Source organism: Mytilus edulis, chromosome 3, assembly GCF_963676685.1.
Source record: "Mytilus edulis chromosome 3, xbMytEdul2.2, whole genome shotgun sequence".
NCBI lineage: Eukaryota > Metazoa > Mollusca > Bivalvia > Mytilida > Mytilidae > Mytilus > Mytilus edulis.
In genome coordinates this window covers 72,538,795-72,559,208 of record NC_092346.1, presented here as the reverse complement: position 1 = coordinate 72,559,208, position 20,414 = coordinate 72,538,795, and the positions used below count along the sequence as shown (strand labels likewise).

Here is a 20,414-nt window from a genome sequence, read left to right as displayed (position 1 = left end):
CCCGATCATTGTGATGAAGTATTGAACTTAATAAATAATGAACATTTTGAAAATATAGGCATAGATATCCTAGACTCTGAAATTACTGAAGATGAAATAGTGAATTCGATCAAAAAACTAAAATTGAACTAAATCGCGGGAGATAACCAAATTATCAACGAAATGTTTGCTGCAAGTCCAATATATTTTGCTCCAATTCTAAGTAAATTTTCAACTATACTTTTGAAAGTGGAACTTTTCCTGATACTTGGGCAGATGGTATTGTTATTACTGTTCCTAAGAGTGGACATTTGATCGATCCAAATAACTATCAACCCATTGTTTTAGTGAGCATCTTATCAAAACTGTTCACGTCTATCCTAACTACTCGACTACTAGAATGGTCCGAAGACGAAGCTTAACTAATCGACAATCTATTTTGCTTTCGTCCTGGACATTCAATTATTGATGCTATTTTTGTTTTACATGGTATAGTTGTACATATTCTTCAACAAAAAACGAAACTATACTGCGCTTTCGTTGACTTTCGAAAAGCGTTCGACAAATTAAGCAGCAGAATTTTGATTTATAAATTACTTCGGAATGGAGTCAACAGTAAATTTGTGGCCATAATTAAATCAATTTATACGTCTGTGCGTCTCCGAGTAAGATCTGATGGACTTCTTTCTGATGCCTTTAACAGTTTGATAGGAGTAAAACAAGGGGAACCTCTTTTATTATTCCTCTATTTTATTAATGATATTATTGAAGATATAACTGTCACAGATAATGAAGATGTAGTGAAACTGAACGGTCTTTTAATTTATTTGATACTTTTTGCAGACGACTCTGTTCAACAAAACTACGAAGTGGTACATTGAAACTTAATGTGGAAGTTGGTCGCTTCTCTGATATACCAAGAGAAATGCGTCCTTGTGTATGTTGAATGAATTCCATTTTGTATTGATATGATAAGCATATAGGGCACTTAGAATAGTGTTTATGCCACGCTATTATTGTTCATGGCCTACTATTTTTAAACTATCTTCTTTGTTGAAAACTAATCTAGATCTCTAACAATTAAATTCTGTAACTATTTGAAGGGTGCATGGAAAGCTAGATCTGATATCATTGGTTAGTTACAACATGTATGTTATTATTGTATTGTTCTCTGTTACCAGTCTTTTGTCACATTATGTATATATCATGTATTGCCATAGCATGTTCTATATGCTTTTTGCAAATAAAATATTCATTATTAACTTAAAAGATAAATTTGACCGCTGATTGATTTGGTTTGTTTCGATTTCGGGTTTGAGCAAGCAATTTCAGCCGCCTCGGACACAACGATTCAATAAAGTGTTATTTTCTTTTTCTTAGTTTTTGTCACTACCAGTGATGGTGGACTATTAGCTAAAAACTAAGGTCCTAACTCGCTCAGCGTAAATAGGAGATGGCTATTATCATTATATGTACTAACTTTGTCATATTCGACCCCCATGTAATGGATATTTATACATTTGTTTTTAATTTAATAACTTAAACACTCGTTTTCTAAATAAAAAAAAACTGACAAAGATTGGACCACAGTTCAGAAGAACTGATTTGCAAACGTCTTATATTGGCGTTTCTACTTACTCAGGCAAAGTAGGCCTTATATTGATTTGGCTATTTTTTTTAGGTATTTTTCTTCATATAGCTCTTCAAAAGAGGGTCGAAAGATACCAGAGAGACAATCAAACTCGGTTCTTATAAATCCACCGCTTTCAAATATTTGGCTTTGAGCTTTCCTATGGAAGATCCATCAAGGAATCTGCTTCGGGTATTATAGGGCTTATAGCAAAAATAAGAAAGTATCAGGACAATGAACATTATAAAGCAAAGAAAAATGGTACCAAACCTTTTTTAAAATCAATTATGCGCCCCAGTAGATTACATTTTTACTGATTAGAAACAATTACTTTTGATTCAAATTAATAACATACAAAATGAAACTTACAAGAAAGAAAGCCTAGGACGCATGACATTTATATCACGCGTTATTTTTCATTTTTTTTAAATTGATGTGTTGAACAGCAGTATACTACTGTTGTTTTTATTTTAGTTTTTTACCCGGATTTAGTTCTGCAAAATCGAATTATGACTATTGAGCAGCGGTATACTACTGTTATCTTTATACAAGGTCAACTTGTGAAAAAATTCAGTACAATTTTATTTAGGTTTGGGAATTATGTATTCAGGATAAACTACTAGTATCCTTAGTCAATATTTACGATTGGCATAAAAAAAGAGATTTGTACTTGCGTATAGAAAATAAATTTCTAATGCAAAGCCCAACCTGCACGAATTAAACTAATAAAACAAGTGCGGCATACGAAGACGACTTATATCAAACTGATAAAAAAATGTTTGAACCAAATCATCCGATAAAACTCCGATGTCGGTAAATGTTTAAATCATTCGATTATGAAAATTCGATTTTATTCCAGAAATAAGCCTCTGAATGAGCTATCAGAAGTCTGACTGATTTTTTTTACATAGTTTACTCATTATTAAATTCCTCTGTACGAATAATACACGATGGTCTACAGTATAAATTCGGAGTACTGACGTTGTTTATCCCCTTATCAATGTGTAATAGTATTCCTGTATTTGTCTTTGTAAATATTGCTCTTACTATTTAATATATAATTGACGTGGCTAGGTACTCATACATCCCGTTATTGTGTTATTGCTCTATGGTAAATATTTGTATTCTTGTCTTTCATTTTTGCAAATATGTAAGTCTACTTGCCTTTTTGAATTTCTTTGTACATATTTGTTTGTTTGTATAGTGATAAAGATTATAACACAATTTTGACTGCTGTTTCCCTATTTTTGACATCTTTTCCTATTATAATCTATGTTCTCTGTTTGTTTTTCTCATGTGACTGTCATACAAGTGAGCTGTATAGCTACCTATAAAACCGGATTTAATCCAACACTTTCTACATAAGAAAATAAGAAAATGCCTGTACCAAATCAGGAATAGGACAGTTGTTATCTATTCGTTTGATTTGATTGAGCTTTTTTATTTTGCCATTTGATTAGGGACTTTCTGTTTTGAATTATCCTCGAGTTCGTTTTTGTTATTTTACTGTTTTGTACTAGAACCATATATTTGAAATTGAAAATAAAAACCAGATTGTCAAATGTGGTATTTGTAATTCTATTGCTGCTGATTAATGACGAAATGGAATGATTTTGACATAACAACTGTGATATATGTGTTCTATTATTCACCGCACATAGGTGGATTGACAAAACCAAATACATTACACTCTGTCATTACAGAAAAGAGTACGTAAATAGCATAAGATACTAAAAACATAATGCCCATACGGCGTGTTAGGCGCCAGCCTGAATAACTAATTGATCCTATCTGAAAAAGAGAAAAAATGATTTTACAACAAAAGTAAGCATGCATATTCACAATGATTTTACAATAACTAAATATCGATGAAGCATAAAGGCACTACGCTCAGGTCCAGATATAAACACAAGCATTTAAATACATAAACTTCTCTCAATAACCATTTCGTGGATGCAAATTATTATAATGTTAAGAAGAAACTGACATTTATCTAAATAGGATACAGGGGGCCTTGTTAGTTATGTACATTTACTAAAACCATGGTTGCAACCCGGCAAAGTTGATCTTACATTGTATATATTGGATTAATTTGTTTATGTGGTTTTGATGCCTTTAAACGATTTATTCTTTGGCTTCTAGACGCATCGGACATGCCCAAACCACACGTTTTTGATTCAATGTGTGAGCAATAAATTGAGATTAAAGTTTTATTGTTCTTTTCAGAATATTTTTCCAGTAATTTGTTTTTCGATTACATTGCTTACTGAAAGTAAAAATAAAAAAATAACTTTGCATTTTTGTAATGAAAATTAAGATACAGTTTTATCATTATTATTTTTCATTTCTGATTTCGTTGACCATTATGAAATATCTGTGTCACATATGATAAGTAATACTCGTCGTTACAACAATCCAATAATCGTTTTCCTCGATGGTAGTGCCACTTAATTATAACAACGTCAAGCCATAAGCAAGACGACTGCGTCCGATGCTGAAGCGCCCGAGTTAACCATAGGTTCAATGCGGTTTGTTTTGCTCAATATTTTATTTTATGCGGAGTGTTATTATATCTTTGTCTGTTTTTCTCTTTTTTGGCTGAAGTACTAGTATTGAGTTTTTTTGTTTTTTGACTAATGGTTATTGATTATCACTTGGTATATTCTCCCTCTTTTTTTACAAGTTAATACTCACTGTGATAATAACTGTGATAAAAAGTAAAATGATTGAATACAGCATACCATTACTGTTGATTTTAACCTAAAATCACATTATGACACTAAATCAAAGCAACTTTTAATTGATAGATTATAATGCAAATTTAATCGTAAAAGAACTATAGATGACTGTTCTTTAATTAATCAAATCAGCTAAATAATGATAGTTTAAGGATAAGTGGCAGGATTGCAAATGAGACAACTATCCAATACAGTTGAAATGAAATGTATTTAAGTCACCATACGACCATCAGCAATGATTAAAACACATACTGTATATAATCAGTTACAAGTTATAAATAGCCTCGTTATGAGATAATGTGTAACAAAGCAGAATAAAACAAAACCGAATGACTTAATTCATGACAAAACAATAACCAAAAACGAAACATTTATTAGAAGTCAATAACATCCAATTTTTGTATTATGGACCACTGTATCAATCAGTACACATATTTCGTATATTGACTGTTGACGTCTTCAAGAAGCATGTGTTTAAATTGTTGAAATAACTTGAGTCTTAAAATGGTTTGTAAGACTTATTCATTCATACCATCAGGACAAAAACAAGCTTAACCATTTTTTAAGGCAAATTTTAAAGTTTTATTTGAACTTTTGAAATTGTTTACATAAAAGCACTTCATTGATATTTCGATTTTTATGTTGTGTTTTGTGTTCTATTATTTGTCTTTTGGTCTATTCTTTCTGAGCCATGGCGTTATTAGTTTGTTTTTGACTTTCGATTTTTGAGTTTCCGTGTAAGGTAACACTTTCATGTATTCACATATTAAAGATTTGAGTTCACCCATATATAACTGTATCAATCTTGCAACTCAGCAAGATCCAATTGATGAGTTTGATAGTAAATGAAAGACAATGTCAGTTCGATGCTAATTACACTTAATTGCTTAAATTCAAACATGTGACTCGTTACACACAAACATTTGAATTATATGGTTCTTGGTATTAACAAATTACAATTAGTTGATCCTCTTTGCAAACATCAATATTACTGTTCTTTAATTTTCATTCATTCGACGTTCATTTTTAGGAGACACACAACAACTATTTTTCATTCGACTGTACAATTAAAAAGAACATATCAAATGCTTCAAACGATACGTCAAAATTATAACAAAATATATATTCATTATACTAAAGGGTTATTGCATGAATATTGGAGAATTTTGTCCCGAGCAGAATTTTATATTGCACGAGCTTTCGAGTGCAATATATGTTCTACGAGGAACAATATTCCCTAATATTCATGCAATAACCCTTTTATTGTATAGCAATATAATATTTGAAAGTAAAAATTGGTTTAAACTAAGATTTTGTAGTTAATGACGTCATTAGTTTTGCAGATCTATTGCACTGGTGGTGCAATATTGGAATTTATTGCACGCTAACTTTTGGTTACTTTTTGTGGGAAATATTATATTGCAATGCAATAATATAGATTACATTCGAGCAATTTGGTCGCCGTTAGATATAACAATATAATGAAAAAATAAAAGAAGACGAAAAAAACAGTTGCCATTTAATACTTACTGTAGTTCCAGAATATGCTATTCCAGTTTTTAAAAACCAAGGTAAAGATAAACCTAAAAGGATGTCGAAAATGTTGCTTCCTAAACAGTTGGAAATCGCCATATCTCCCATACCTATAAACAGAAACAATTTTGCTCTTGGTCAAGTTATGACTATTATGTAAAAGTTGGCTTTGTTTTAAGAAGGAGAAGTCTTTCTGTGCTTTTTAAACAAACCTTCCGATTACCTTAGTATATAAATGAAATGAAGTTGCGTTTACATATGTGTTTAATATTAAAAAAATATCCATTGAAAATATTTTGTTTCGAGTCGTAATTTAAAAATGCAATGAATATGTATTATGAGTCGACTCATTCATTTTGATATCTTCCATATGCCTACTACATTACACAATTTCATGAACTGCTCCCAATGTTTAGAAAGAAGTATTACTGATTGATATTTCTCTTCCGAAATATTCTGGGTATAAAGGTGAGTTTTTCATTTTCTGTGCTTACTAGAATTACGGAATATACTTGCCTTGCTTAACTACAAAGACACTAGCCATTGCATCAGGTATACTAGTTCCGGCAGCTAGAAATGTAATACCCATAACACTATCAGGTATATCAAGTGTGAATCCGACAACTGTTACCTAAAAAGTTGATCGTATTGATAAACTGTTGTATTAGTAGGAATAACACATATTTACTACTGCCTTGTTAAAACTAAGTGACTCCAGTAAAAGCGCGTATTGATATATCACTGCAGTAGAAGCTATAACATGCATATATTTATAAAAAAAACATCGAAACTGAATTGCGACCCCTAGATTGCATCAGTAGGCATAATGTAGTATAAACTATCATGTAATAACTTTATGTTCCATGATTTTTGCATTTGTTTGCGAATATTTTGACATCCTCTTTCGAACATTTAACACACTGAGAGTAAAGTTTAAAGCGTGCAAAATATTTCCGGTTTGCACAATTTTGGTCGATTATTAGTTGTTTTAATGTTAATGTATAGTTGCAAAAATATCTAATAAAATGTCGTCGTATAATGTATTACAATATATATATACTGTGCCAGAATCATATATACTATATTTAATACAACAAAAAAAGCTGTATATACTATATTAATTAGTTACAGTTACAGATTCGTCGTTTAAACATGCTGGACTTATTTAAATTCAGCTGAAAGTTAGATAAATTTAACATCACCTGTTGTACATGCGTTTCATTGTTTGAAAATAGATGAATTATCTCCCTTCTTATAACTTCAACCTCCTACTTGATATGGTATTAGTATGTGTAAGTAAAAATAAAAAACACTTACCATCCACACCATAATATATGAAAACAAAGCTATCCAAACTATTGACATCACAAACGTCAACAAAAACCAGTTCTCCCATCTGAAACGTTTAAAGAATTAATTGTTGTTTCAATTCTTACATGAGCTCTTACAACTTGTTAAAAATATTATTAAAAAGATGAGTAAAGCAACATTGGTCTTTTTATTCAGCTTTTGAATTATAAGTTCAGTCCAAATTTTGCATTTAAAAAACGTTTGTCTGTACCAAAACGTACAGGAATATGACAGTTGTAATCCATTCGTTTGATGCATTTGAGCTATTGGTTGTTCCCCTTGCTCAGAGACTTTGCGTTTGGAATTTTTCTCGGAGTTCGGTATTATTTGTTATTATACTTTTAATCATCGATTTATTAACTGAACAACAGTGGAAAAAAGAGAAATTGTCAGCTTTCTCAAATATAAAAAAAATATATGAAATAATTTGCCGTTGAAAACATCTGTATGATTAAATAAAACACATTTCTATATCTTTTAAGTGTCACATTTGACCTATCTGTGACGAGTTTATTTGCATTAAACCGAACCTCAAGTAAGTAATCCCGACAGCTGTGCCCGATTGAGTATTGCCATTCATTAAGGTTTGATACGATGTGTGCGATTGAAAAAACCATATCATGTACACTTAATTGTATATTTGAATTAAGGCAACGGTATTTTAAATTTGACCAAGTCTCACCTAAGAGAGACGAAAAGTACCAAAGGAACATAAAAACTCATAGTCGAAAAAAAACCTGACAAAGCCTTGGAAAAAAACAAAAAGACAAAAATCAATTAAAACGACAAATCAAGGTAGCAAATACAAAATGAGAAATCGCATCAACTTTAAAAAGAAGTGATATCGGTTGCAATCCTAAAGAAAGGTCCTCCTGCAATGCATACAGTCAAAATTGCACAATCAATAGATGAGACGATTTTCTGGGATCTAAAGTTCTAAGATCTTTAATTTCAATTACCGTTCTTTTCTGCAATCTGGCACTGTATAATACAAAACTGTCTTCAAAGGGTAAGATAGTGCCCATTTAGTCATAACAATATAACCATCGTCTGAAAAATAAACAGGTTTATCTATTATATTTGGTTTTGCATGGTCCAAACATCTACTTATGATAATATGATAACATTCAATTGTATTTTTACGGTTTGTTGCGTTGTTTGGATGCTCTTTCTTTGACATTTAATCTTGATAAAAATTGCATGCGTTACATCATGCTTTGAAATCCTTTTACTCATATATTTCCGCTAATAATAATTTCCAAAATAATTTTCCTATGCTGGACATCATTAACCAAATAAATGGATTCAATTATAAAAAAAATCTTTCTCCCTTATTTTCACAAAAAAACAATTTTGCGTCATATAATGCTTTAAAATCTTTATACTCATACATTTCCGCTAATAATATTTCCAAAATAATTTTCCTATGCTGAACATCATTAACAAAATAGACGTATTCAATTATTTCCCCCTTATTTCGCAAACATCAGTTTTGCGTCATATCATGCTTTGGAATCTTTTCACTCATATATTTCCACTAAAAATGATTTCCAAAATAGTTTTCCTTTGATGGAAATCATTAACAAAATAAACGAATTTAATTTCTAACAATCTTTTTTTTTGTAGTCAATCTTTCTCCCTCATTTCCACAAAATCAATTCGTAATAGCATATCAAGCCTATAAATCAGATGTTGTTGAATTCATAGCACAAACAATGACTATAACAATTTGTGATTGGTAATTTGTTTTACATATTTGTTTGAATTTTTGAAGTACGTCATAGAAGTTTTGGCGAAAATACAGACATACATCAATTTCCATCCTTATGTTGAAACTTTTTATGAATTTAACGAACAATGTTATAAGAATAGAATCAAATAACTTGCCTTTGACATTTCAACACTTCCGGTGTTTATCAATTCTGTCACGGCAAAATACCTACATATGGTACTGCATTAACTTATTATTGATGATTTCAGTTTACAAAATTGGTTATTACTAAAATGAATATTATTGGTTTGATTAGATAATCGTTTTGTTGTCTCATTGACGCACATCACATATCCTTTTTTATCAACAACCGCAATATTATCTGAATATTGTATACTATACCTAAACTAGGAACTTTTCTCCAATAGTCCCAATCTTCTCCTTCCATCGTTATGTTAAACCTTCAATGATTTTTTAAAACAATGCAATAATTCGAAAACTATAAATTCTTTGTAATTCTTATGAATTATGAAATATGAACTTGCAAACTTATTACATAAATAATCTGTTTCTAATATATTCCACATTCAAAGTATCAAGTGAGGTATCGGTAATCATACACTGTAGTTATTACTGTTCATTATCAAAATGAATTGAGGTTTTGAAGTTTTTGATTGATAATGAGTATATAGTATATGGTTAATCGTCACCTGGTGTTGTTTTTGATTTTGATTGAAATACTTATAGCTTTAAGTTTAAGGGGTTTGGGTCTGACAATTCTTTAGTTTGTTCACTATTTGATATTTTTAAACATCTAACTTTTTCTTTTTTACATTGTGCTTTGTTCGATTATCTTATTCCAAATATGTTATTGTACCATGTTAACCAACCTAATTATCTGCTTATACGACTTAAATTTTTTAACAAGTTTTAACGAAGAATGACAAAACATATTATAACATAATATAAAACCTAACAATGAGCAAAAAAATAACAACACGAATAGCAGTTAAGGAAGAAAACGAATTTCCTGATCCCTTAGTTGCACCCGTTGTTTAAAATTGCTGATGATATGTGAAAACATATATTGTCTCGAAAAATGTAATCGTTGGGGTCAGCAGCATTATTTCAGATTTGACATGAAGTACTTTACGTTCTCCTATCATTAATTCCTGAAATTTTCCTTTGTATGTGGTTTTGAGAGTTTGTAATCATAGAAAACCCCGAGATATAGTCCGGTCAAATCATTCTTTTTAAAACATTGTCGAATTCCTTTTTAGACATAAAGCATTTTCGTAAAGATGTCTTTCTTCAGTGTTTTTACTAGTATTAAAATTTTACATACCATCCTCGAATCGATCTTGTATAAGACATAACACTTGATTTGTGAGCCATTTTTCTAAACTGTTGTCTTTTCAGGTAAGCCTCATCTTTGAGCATTCGTTTTCTCTAAAAAGAATGACAGAAAAAATCTACTTTTGAAACTTACTCTAGGAAGTATTCGAAAATTAAAGAATAATACACGTTTTTTTCTTCAAAACTTAAATATGAAGATGTGATATGAGTGCTAATAGGACAACTCCATCCAAGTCAAAATGATTAAAAAGTTAACAAGAATAGGTCTAAATACGACAGTCAACACGATGACTTGACCATATTCGTTTAATACAAGTTCAACTTCAATTATCTTAAAATAACTTTTAAAAGAAATTGAGATAACAGTAACATGATTTCTTTTTAATACAACTGTTTTTGTTGCCTGTAGCTGTAGTAGAATAGCTTGTTTTATTGACTTGCAATTACCAAAAAAACAACCTAGCAGGTAACACATACAACGCAAAAGAGCAAACTGTACTCAAGATATTTTTGCTTTGAACGTATGAGAAAGTTTTGAATGGCAATATATACAATCACACTTTGTATAGAAAGTTGTTTACAATATATTCTATGTTGTGTCGTGTGTGCTGTTGTTTGTTTGTCTTTTTCATATTTAGCCATGGCGTTGTCAGTTTGTTTTGGATTTGCGAGTTTGACTGTCCCTTTGGTATCTTTCGTCCCTCTTTTAGTTACTGAATTACAATGTTAACTTATGGAAGAATATTGATACTCTATTTGAATACATAGTTTATTGTATTTAGTATAAACATCAATTTCAAAATGTGTAAACATTATCGAGATTTATTTTACAAGTTATATGTTCTTATATCAAATTTACTTACATACGATATAATGAGACAGGCCGCAGACCGGAATCTTGTCAGAGATTTAAACTTCTTCATCATCATCATACGAAAGACAAAATCACAGAAATGCGGTCTGTAAGTAAAGAGATTTAAATGAAATAAAGTAAACTAATTTATGATATTTTTTTTGGAATGTTCACTTTACCATTATAAAAACGTAACTGTTAGATAATACTCTTACAGACCACAACTCTAAAATACACGAAAAGCAAGTATTAAAATAATATAAATTTATAATATCCAAGGAGTTATATTTTGATTAATGACAACTATCAAGAAGATATTTGATCAAAGAAAATTTGAGAACTTATCAAAATTTTGATGGATATACAATCGTGTACCAAGGATTCCGTAAATACACAAAATAATTTCGTCCCTTATTTTAGAATATATCAACCATCATAACTGGTATACCAACTAAACATTGTGTTAACAATTTCATTTATACTTGATTTGTGTTGATTTTGCATATTCATCTGGAGGAAGTTCTCTATCACGCCATTTCTTTGTTTCTATAGCAGTGAAGACCTCGTCATCCTCATCTGTGAAAACCTCTACAAAATAAAGCAAAAGTCAGTTCTTCAATTGTTCTTTTGATACTCCGAGTTTAGATTCATTTAAGTGTAAGATTTTATGATAAGATATTCAATATGACCAGCTATGAAATGTTAGGACATCAAAACATGACTACGAGCTAATTATGCATGCATCAACTTTTTTTGCGATAACTTATGTTTAGTAGTAGGTAACATAAAATTTGGAATGGACATGGGGAATTTGTTAAAGAGACAACAACACGACCAAATAGCAGATAACAGCCAAAGGACACCAATGGGTCTTTAACATCATAGTAACATACCTGATCATGACTCACCATAAGAGCTCAACAGAACTAGTAATAAACAAAACTAAAAGAATAATGACATGAATGCAAACTGTTCAATTATGTAACTTGTATAATCAGATATACGACATCATATGGCGGCCAGTATATTCGTGATGGTTGTATAAAACGTAAATTATATATCGATACAATTGGTTATCTTCCTAATATTGTTGAGGAAGTTGATAAGTTTAATTTACTATAGCTTGAGAATCATTTGTGGTAAGTTAACGCCAAAGGTCGAGATAAAGGGTTTTCATGGAAATTTTTGTTCGGTGGACAAAGTAGAGATCGAAGTTGAGATTCGACCACAGGAAAACATTCGCAGTCAATAACGATATTCATCAATAGTCATCCTAGTCATAATAGTGCTCGTAAATAGTTATCAAAAGTACCAGGATTATAATTTTATACGCCAGACGCGCGTTTCGTCTACATAAGACTCATCAGTGACGCTCAGATCAAAATAGTTAAAAAGCCAAATAAATACAAAGTTGAAGAGCATTGAGGATCAAAAATTCCTAAAAGTTGTGCCAAATATGGCTAAGGTAATCTACTCCTGGGGTAAGAAAATCCTTAGTTTTTCGAAAAATTCAAAGTTTTGTAAACAGAAAATTTATAAAATGACAATATAATTGATATTCATGTCAACACCGAAGTGCTGACTACTGGGCTGGTGAAAACTGTCAAAGAGCTTTAAATTGGTCATGTCATCAACGATCAGAAATCGTTTGATTATATGAAAAGGCATAAGGAAGTTGGCTATTATATTATGAATTTGAACAAATTAATGTAGAGAAATAATCTAAGATGTCTCTGAGGAATTATATCTTTTAAAGGAGATATTAATTGAATACTAATTTAAGGACAAGTTTTGTAACAATTCTTCGGCATTTTGTTTCCTAAATATTATTTGATTTTGGATTTGGTAAAACTGAAAGGCAAAGGCAAACAAATATATTATCAACAAATAGTTCTACTTGTTTTGCCTTGGATACATGATATTTAATTAGTTTTTATTGGCTTGGGACTTGATGTCAGTTACTGCAAGTATTCCCAAATCGGTACTCTGTGTTGTTAATTGGTTAGTTTGTTGTTTATTTTGCTTTGTATCGATCTAATCAGTTTAACCCTATTGAACTGATTTTTTATATTCTGTTCGTTGTGCTGTTAAACCAGTGTGCAAGAATCTGAGCCCGCAGTTATGCTAAACCTCGCCATATTCTGACTGTGTCTGTCGCAGGCCAGGAACCCGTTATTCAAAGATGTGGTATGTTGTTGTGTATCATATTGTTTTTTCGTTCATTGTTTTTCAGTTTCTTCTAGTATTGTGTTGTCTAAGGTTGAGCGCCCCCTTAAACAGTTTACCCCACTACGTTCTGCATATGCAGAAAAATAATAATATTTGTATTTAGATTCGCTTAAGGTGGTATGGGAGTCTAAATTCAAAATGATAGAATTTAATTTTGTTCATACTTTGCCAAAACGTAGTATTTATTGATATATGTTCAAAAATATCATAAAATTGAAAGGTCAGCGTGCATTTTCTCAAGTTACAGGTCGTAAGAAAATGACACATTTTGTATAGATCATACAGGAAAAATCAGCATTATGTGATCAGAAGCCCAATTAAATGATAGAACTGTAAAAAAAAAAAATACGCGAAGATAGCTTTTCTAAAATGCTTTGCGTTTTTTTCGGCTAAAATACGAAATATCAAAATTTCATTTAGATTCCTTCAGAAAATGCACAATTTCAGAGTTATCTGCCCTTAAAATGCCAATTTAAAAATATTAAAATTCAAGCAGAACTAATCACCACTTGCACAAATATTAATATTTATAAGTTGTAATCTTATAAATTTGTTCTTTAAATGCAAATTCACATTAGTTATCTGCATTCCTGCATCTAATTTTGCTAACTTGATTGAAAATCTGGACCTTAGATTCTCTGTTTTTTACAATCCAAGATGGCGAAAGACACCCACGACACCTTAAGTTGTAATTCTAAATAGTGGTCTGTAAGAAATCAGTTAAATAAGAAGAAAAAAGTGGTTTTTTTCAGGTTTACTGTAGTAAATTCAGGGAAGATGTCCGTTGCTATTCTGTGCTTAACATGTTGTCACATACTATTATATTATGTATTATTTATGTATGTAGTGCTCTCTGTCCATATTGTTCTTGTGTTTATTTGTACTGTATTTCTGTCCCGTAATGATGACAATGTGTTTTACCATTTCCGTATAAGCGGGAGGTTTGGCTAGCCATAAAACCAGGTTCAATCCACCATGTTTTTTCTTAAAAGGTAGGAATACGGCAGTTGGTATATAATAGTACGTTTCTATGTATGTTGGCATTTGTTTTTGTAGCAGTTCAGTGTTTCTGTTGTTCCGTTGTTTTCCTCTTAAAGTTGATGGGTTTTTGGTTTGTTTTCGCTTAATCGACTTTTGAACGGCGTAATACTACTGTTGTCTTTATTGGTTCAATAATCGATTGTTTTTTGCCTGAATTCTAGTGGAAATATGTTATGCTTATTCAGGACGAAATCAAATTAAAATTGAGGCAAGAAGTGAGTTCTACAAAGGTGGTCAAACGGAAGAAAAGTCTATAATTTTGACTGATATTAGAAAAATCATGGGTATATTGGATGACGTATTACAAGTATGTTGAAGGGTAGACGTTTGCTTTGCAAAACCGCTTCAGAAATGTTGACAGACTATTGATAGTGTTGACAGACTATTGATAGTGTTGACAGGCTATTGATAGTGTTGACAGACTATTGATAGTGTTGACAGACTATTGATACAGCATATTTCAAACTACTTAAACGAGTTTTCCACCGATACATAATAACAAGTACTAATTCTTGATCTCAGGCATGCATAAAACACCACAATATTAAATCGTTCGATTTGAAATTTCCAAATCGGATATTTTTCAAAACAGGGGAAATTTCTGAGGGTTTAGAAGATGTTTTAAAAAGAGCCCTAGATGAACGCAATGAAAGCAGATTGATACGATCTCCACATTATGCATCCTGCTGATTGCATATTGCGTGTCAATTTGATAAAAAAAAAAGACAATTAATCAATCTTTCTTGTATTACATAACGCAAGATATGAACTTTTGAGCGTGCACCTCACTGACTGTCATTTCAGCAGGAGAAAAAAAATCATGGACAAAGTTTTGAAAACTAATTTTCAACAAAGGTGCAAAGAATAAACAGAAATTGAGATAGCAAGTTTTAAATTCGTGTCTGTTACACTTCAATGTTGTAAAATTCAACAACTAGATAATGCAACAAATGATGTTGAAAATCTTATGAGTAGTATACAGAGGGGACATTTATTTATTATCTTTTGGATAATTATATTCCTATCTTGTTTATAGGAAAACAGCCAATTTTCACATGAAAGACTACATGATGTGAAGCCTGGTACCTTTGATAACCTTGTAATACAACATCTTAAAGCTAAATTAGCTCAATAACATATCAAAGCCAAAACTTTAATGGATATTATTGTGAACCTTTCAAACACTAAAACCAAGATGTTTGAAATCCTTGAGCAATTGTTTTAGGCGATTATGTGAAAGATTTTAAACAGCTCTCTAGGTCACTTATTCTTTATGTAACTCAAATGTGCGTATTTGTGTATACATTTAAGCATGACAAATGTATTTGGACTATCAGAATGAGGTAGCAATACGCAGTTAGAAATTTGGTTTCGCATTTTGGCCCCGGTGAATTTTTCAAATATAAAAGTTATTGTGTAATAAAATTCATTTTTAGACAGCTGAGTACTAATTTAGCCTTCAAAGATGGTTTATAAGAACATCAAGATTATATTTTTCATGTTTTATGGGCTATTCTGTTTGGCTCTCCGTATTTTCATAGCTAGACCGGCCATCGGTCATGAAAAAAATGTCTTGTTTACAAACACTTTTTTTTCTACACGAAGTTTTTGACGCAATTTTACAGAAAAATGAGATGAAAAAACATATGATTTTCATTGGATTCATTGAAAGATATATGTGCACAGTTTCAGAAAAGGTATTACTTCAAGGGATTTAAATTCTACTTTTAGCCAAATTTTGGGGAAATATGTGACATCTTTTCCACCCTTTTTGCAATATTTTATGACAAGTAAATGCAGATTGTTGCCATGGATACGCCCAAAATAAATTATATTTTACCATTTTATATTCTGGATATAAAATCTATGAAAGATTCTGATTCTATACATGACACAAACAGTAGGCTTAATATTGTCAGAAAGCACTGAAAAGGGGATGGTAAAATGTATTAGGGCAAGTTTTAATATTTTTTCCTAACTGTTTATTGCTACCATACTTATTGAACAATAGCTTGGAATCGAACAAGAATGATAGACAGCAATAAGTTATAGCGTAAGTAGATATCATTTCCTTGTTTTTGTACAGAAGGAAATACATCTATTTTTGACAACTATGTACACTGTGATTTAAATAACGGAAGTTTATTTTGTATCTTGAAATAGGAATAAATATGCAACTATTCAATACTTTAGCTTGAGGAATTTTATTTTGTAAGGTAATAAACTGAAGTCGTTTGTAATATTCTATGTCTTGAAAAACAGTATGTGATTCCTTCGAGACATAGCATCAGGGTATTGCACTTAGAATATTGCCATTAGATTAATTTTGGTAAGGCCGTATGTCAAAATGAACAATGCAAGCAGATAAATATGTATGTAATGTTTCTAATTACGTAACAGAAAATCGTTGAGTTGAATTAATTTATTGTCTGTAGTAATGAAGGACGACTAAAGGAATACGATGTTTTTGTCTGAAAACCAGTTATATGTGGTTCCTTATCTGTACTTCTGATCTTGCATAGTGAGTGGTTTGTTTACATTATCTTGAGAGGAGTCTAAACCTATGACTAACATGCTAAAACATACCATAATCTCCAGGAAAAGCTCTTTTAGCACCATTTATTGGTAAAATATTGGAAGACATTATTTGGTCTATCTTGTTAGCAAACCAAGATTGCAGAAATGTATTATATCTAAAAGAGAACAAGATCAATACGATTAGATAACAAAATGAACATAAAATAAAACTCAGCAACAATTCCTGTTTTTCTATTTTTTTATGCGCACTTTGGGGTCCTGTAGAACTAATCAACAATAAATCGGTTTTCCATGATAATTTTCTGAGATCTTTTAATACCCATAATGTATTGGGTTATTATGTAATTAATCATGCTATAGATGCAGACAAGTTGAGTTAAAAAGTCCAGATTATGAAGAAAGTATCATAGTCAAATCTACCGTATGAAACTAAATTAATAAAATATTCGTGTACTGTAATTACGAATATTCCCTAGATGTTAATCAAGAAACAAGCTCTTAGTTTGTTTTAAATAACATAAAAAAGTATGAGTCAGATAAAATAAACCGATCAACATGTCTATCGCTTTGGCATTACACTAATGATATACGCACTACTGGAAGCATAACTAGTATTCGAAACTGCATCAACATTTTTAGAATTCCATTTTATCATCAAATATACTTTGCTTTGATGCAAACATTGGTCAGATAATAATATATCAAAATATAACGTGTTCTTTTCTAAAAGTTCATTCGTGTTAATATTTAATTTCTTAGTTACGGGGAAATTATTTGCAAAGGAAAACAAAGGTGATGAACAAATATTTAAGTAAAAAAATACAACTCCAAGGAAAAACCAAAACGGAAAGTCCCTAATCAAATGACAAAATCTGGAACTCACCTAGTTCAAACGAATGGAAAACAACTGTCATTTTCCTGACTTGGTACTGGCATTTTATTATGTAGGAAAATAGTGAATTAAACCTAGTTTGGTATTAAAGCTAGCTAAACGTCTCACTTGTGTGACAGTCGCATGCAATTTCTTATATTAATAACAATGTGTGAACAAAACAAACCGATACAGTAGGTAATAATGTCAAATTAGGAGAACAGCAGATAACATTGTGTTGTAATCCTAAATGCTATAAAAATAAACATATGTGAAATCCGTATGAACAAATCACATATTGCAAAAATGAAAACAAGGATACAAAAAATTACCATAACACATAATGGTTTTACCATAATAATAAAAAAAAACAGAACAGTAAAGGTAATTAACAATGACAAATAAAAGCCCACTATGACACGTAATAAATATGATTAACAACGTCAGAACAAAGAATCAATACTGAAACCGTCATTATTGTGTAGATCGACGTGTGATATATCTGTCAAAGTTATGTTACATTTATTGGATTCACTATTCCGTCATCTATTCCTCGATTGCGACCTCAAAGAATAAGACATATTACTGAATGTGTTCTAACAATGAACAAACCGTAACTTTCCACATTTGTTGCAAGAGCTGATAACCCTTGTGAAACACCTAATATAAAAACTGAATTTAAAAAAAAATTGTTTTATAGTTTTCTGCGTTTGTCTTTCCTTCGTTTTTCAATTTTACATGGTTTGTTCGGTTTGTTTTTTCTTTTGGAATTTTCCTTGTCCCTATTTTTAAACTCACCATCATCCCATAAGAAAATTATCCTGCAATTAACCAACTATTGTAAAAATAACAGCTATATAAATAATTTTTTGCTTTATTTGCACTTGTACAAATAAAGTCTCATGTTACCCTACTTCCACGTTGAGCAAGCGATAATATGAATATTTCTGATTCCTATCCAGTTATTTTGGGGTCCTCTTCGCGGTCCGCGTTTCAGCGATGTCGATTTCTTTGAGAAATTAGAGATAATTATTTTGTTTTCATAACTAAAGTTTCAAGTGTTGGGAGTAATTTCAGGAAAAAAAACAATATGTACATTGTCGGAAAACATAAAATTTATTTGTATGAACTTTAGAAACGGGACGAAAAGCGAGGCTCTGCCGAGCTTTTCTCCTGTTTCGTAGCGAGTACAATATACATATATTGTATATGAATAATGAATATGCATTTCATTCATCATTATTTTGACGTTATTTGAATATAATTATATTAGATGTATGTTATTATAATACGTTATTTTGATTGGCTACACTGTAATCTCGCGTTATTCCTTAAGCAACTTCATTACACAATAAAATTTATCATTCATGATGACACGAGGTCCCACAACAAAGTGCACAGGTAAATCAAATAAAAACTTGATAAAAATCGTGTTTTCATTATCAAAGCTTAAAAATGTAATTATAAGTATTGAATGCTTCTTTTTGTTACTTCATAGGGTTGTAAAAGCGTTGACCGTGCGCACATTTTTAGAATGAAGCGCTCCCGCGTTTCATACAAAATGTACTTCGGTCAATGCTTTTACACCCCAATAAAGTTAAAAAAAAAAAAAAAAAAAAGAAGCATTCTATTCTTAAGTAATTTATTAATGTATTTATACATTGTGACCAATATGGATGTAAACCAAAAAAAGTCATATACTTTCGTCTTCAAGCAATGTATTCTCTTCAAAAAGTTCAGCTATAGCTCTCACAATTGAAAATGTATTTCAGCCGGGTCTTATTCTATTAGTTAGTTGTTGTTCATTGTGGAGGATCGATTTATTTGATTCAGTTATAGTTCAATAGCTATATTTCATATACATCATCGTAATTAAACGTTGTTTTTGTTGATACAAAAATATGAATTGATTTTAACTTAAGATTCATATATTCTGCCTGACAGTCTCAGCTTAATAATAAAGACCATACATCAAACCAAGTGTTACAGAATGATCGACACATACAATTAAGTGCGATGCTTCATTCTGGTTTCTATGTTATGGTAATGAAATACTTGTCAAGAAAGCCTTTAATTGAAAAGCAATATAACTGACTTTAGTTTGGAATAAGGCGTCTGTCATAAGATATCTATGGAACTAGAAATATGTTTATGATTGCACAGCAAAAAGTAAAATGATAAAAATACAAGTTTCCGAGGAAAATTCAAAACGGAAAGTCCCCATGTGAAATTATAAAATTGTTTTGTGTATTAAAACATTGAACGACACAATTCTTCCTATGTGACGTATACATTTTCTGACGTCAGACACGTGAAGCAATGAATGTGTTTTTGATTTGATAGATGCTTGTGTGCTTTTTTGTTAAATTGTTTGTTTTAAAAGAGGGACGAAAGATACCAAAGGGACAGTCAAACTCATAAATCTAAAACAAACTGACAACGCCATGGCTAAAAATAAAAAAGACAAACAGAAAAACAATAGTACACATGACACAACATAGAAAACTAAAGAATAAACAACACGAACCCCACCAAAAACTAGGGGTAATTTCAGGTGCTCCGGAAGGGTAAGCAGATCCTGCTCC

The 20,414-nt window shown here is 30.9% G+C and overlaps 1 protein-coding gene across 3 annotated transcripts in view; it reads right to left on the bottom strand.

Annotated features, from left to right (window-relative positions):
- Positions 1-3,163: 3,163 nt before the first annotated feature.
- The window catches only part of LOC139517341 (sodium/potassium/calcium exchanger 4-like), a 76,208-nt gene continuing 58,957 nt past the window's right edge, over positions 3,164-20,414 (bottom strand). For all 3 annotated transcript variants that reach the window (XM_071308278.1, XM_071308277.1, XM_071308276.1), the window contains 11 exons: positions 17,007-17,113; positions 11,633-11,738; positions 11,161-11,257; positions 10,287-10,390; positions 9,344-9,402; positions 8,190-8,280; positions 7,198-7,276; positions 6,397-6,511; positions 5,878-5,990; positions 4,304-4,369; positions 3,164-3,400 (listed from right to left, as the gene is read on the bottom strand). In XM_071308278.1, coding sequence (XP_071164379.1) covers positions 3,254-3,400; positions 4,304-4,369; positions 5,878-5,990; positions 6,397-6,511; positions 7,198-7,276; positions 8,190-8,280; positions 9,344-9,402; positions 10,287-10,390; positions 11,161-11,257; positions 11,633-11,738; positions 17,007-17,113 — 1,084 coding nt within the window. In that variant the 3' untranslated portion in view covers positions 3,164-3,253. The remainder of the gene's footprint in view (positions 3,401-4,303; positions 4,370-5,877; positions 5,991-6,396; positions 6,512-7,197; positions 7,277-8,189; positions 8,281-9,343; positions 9,403-10,286; positions 10,391-11,160; positions 11,258-11,632; positions 11,739-17,006; positions 17,114-20,414) is intronic.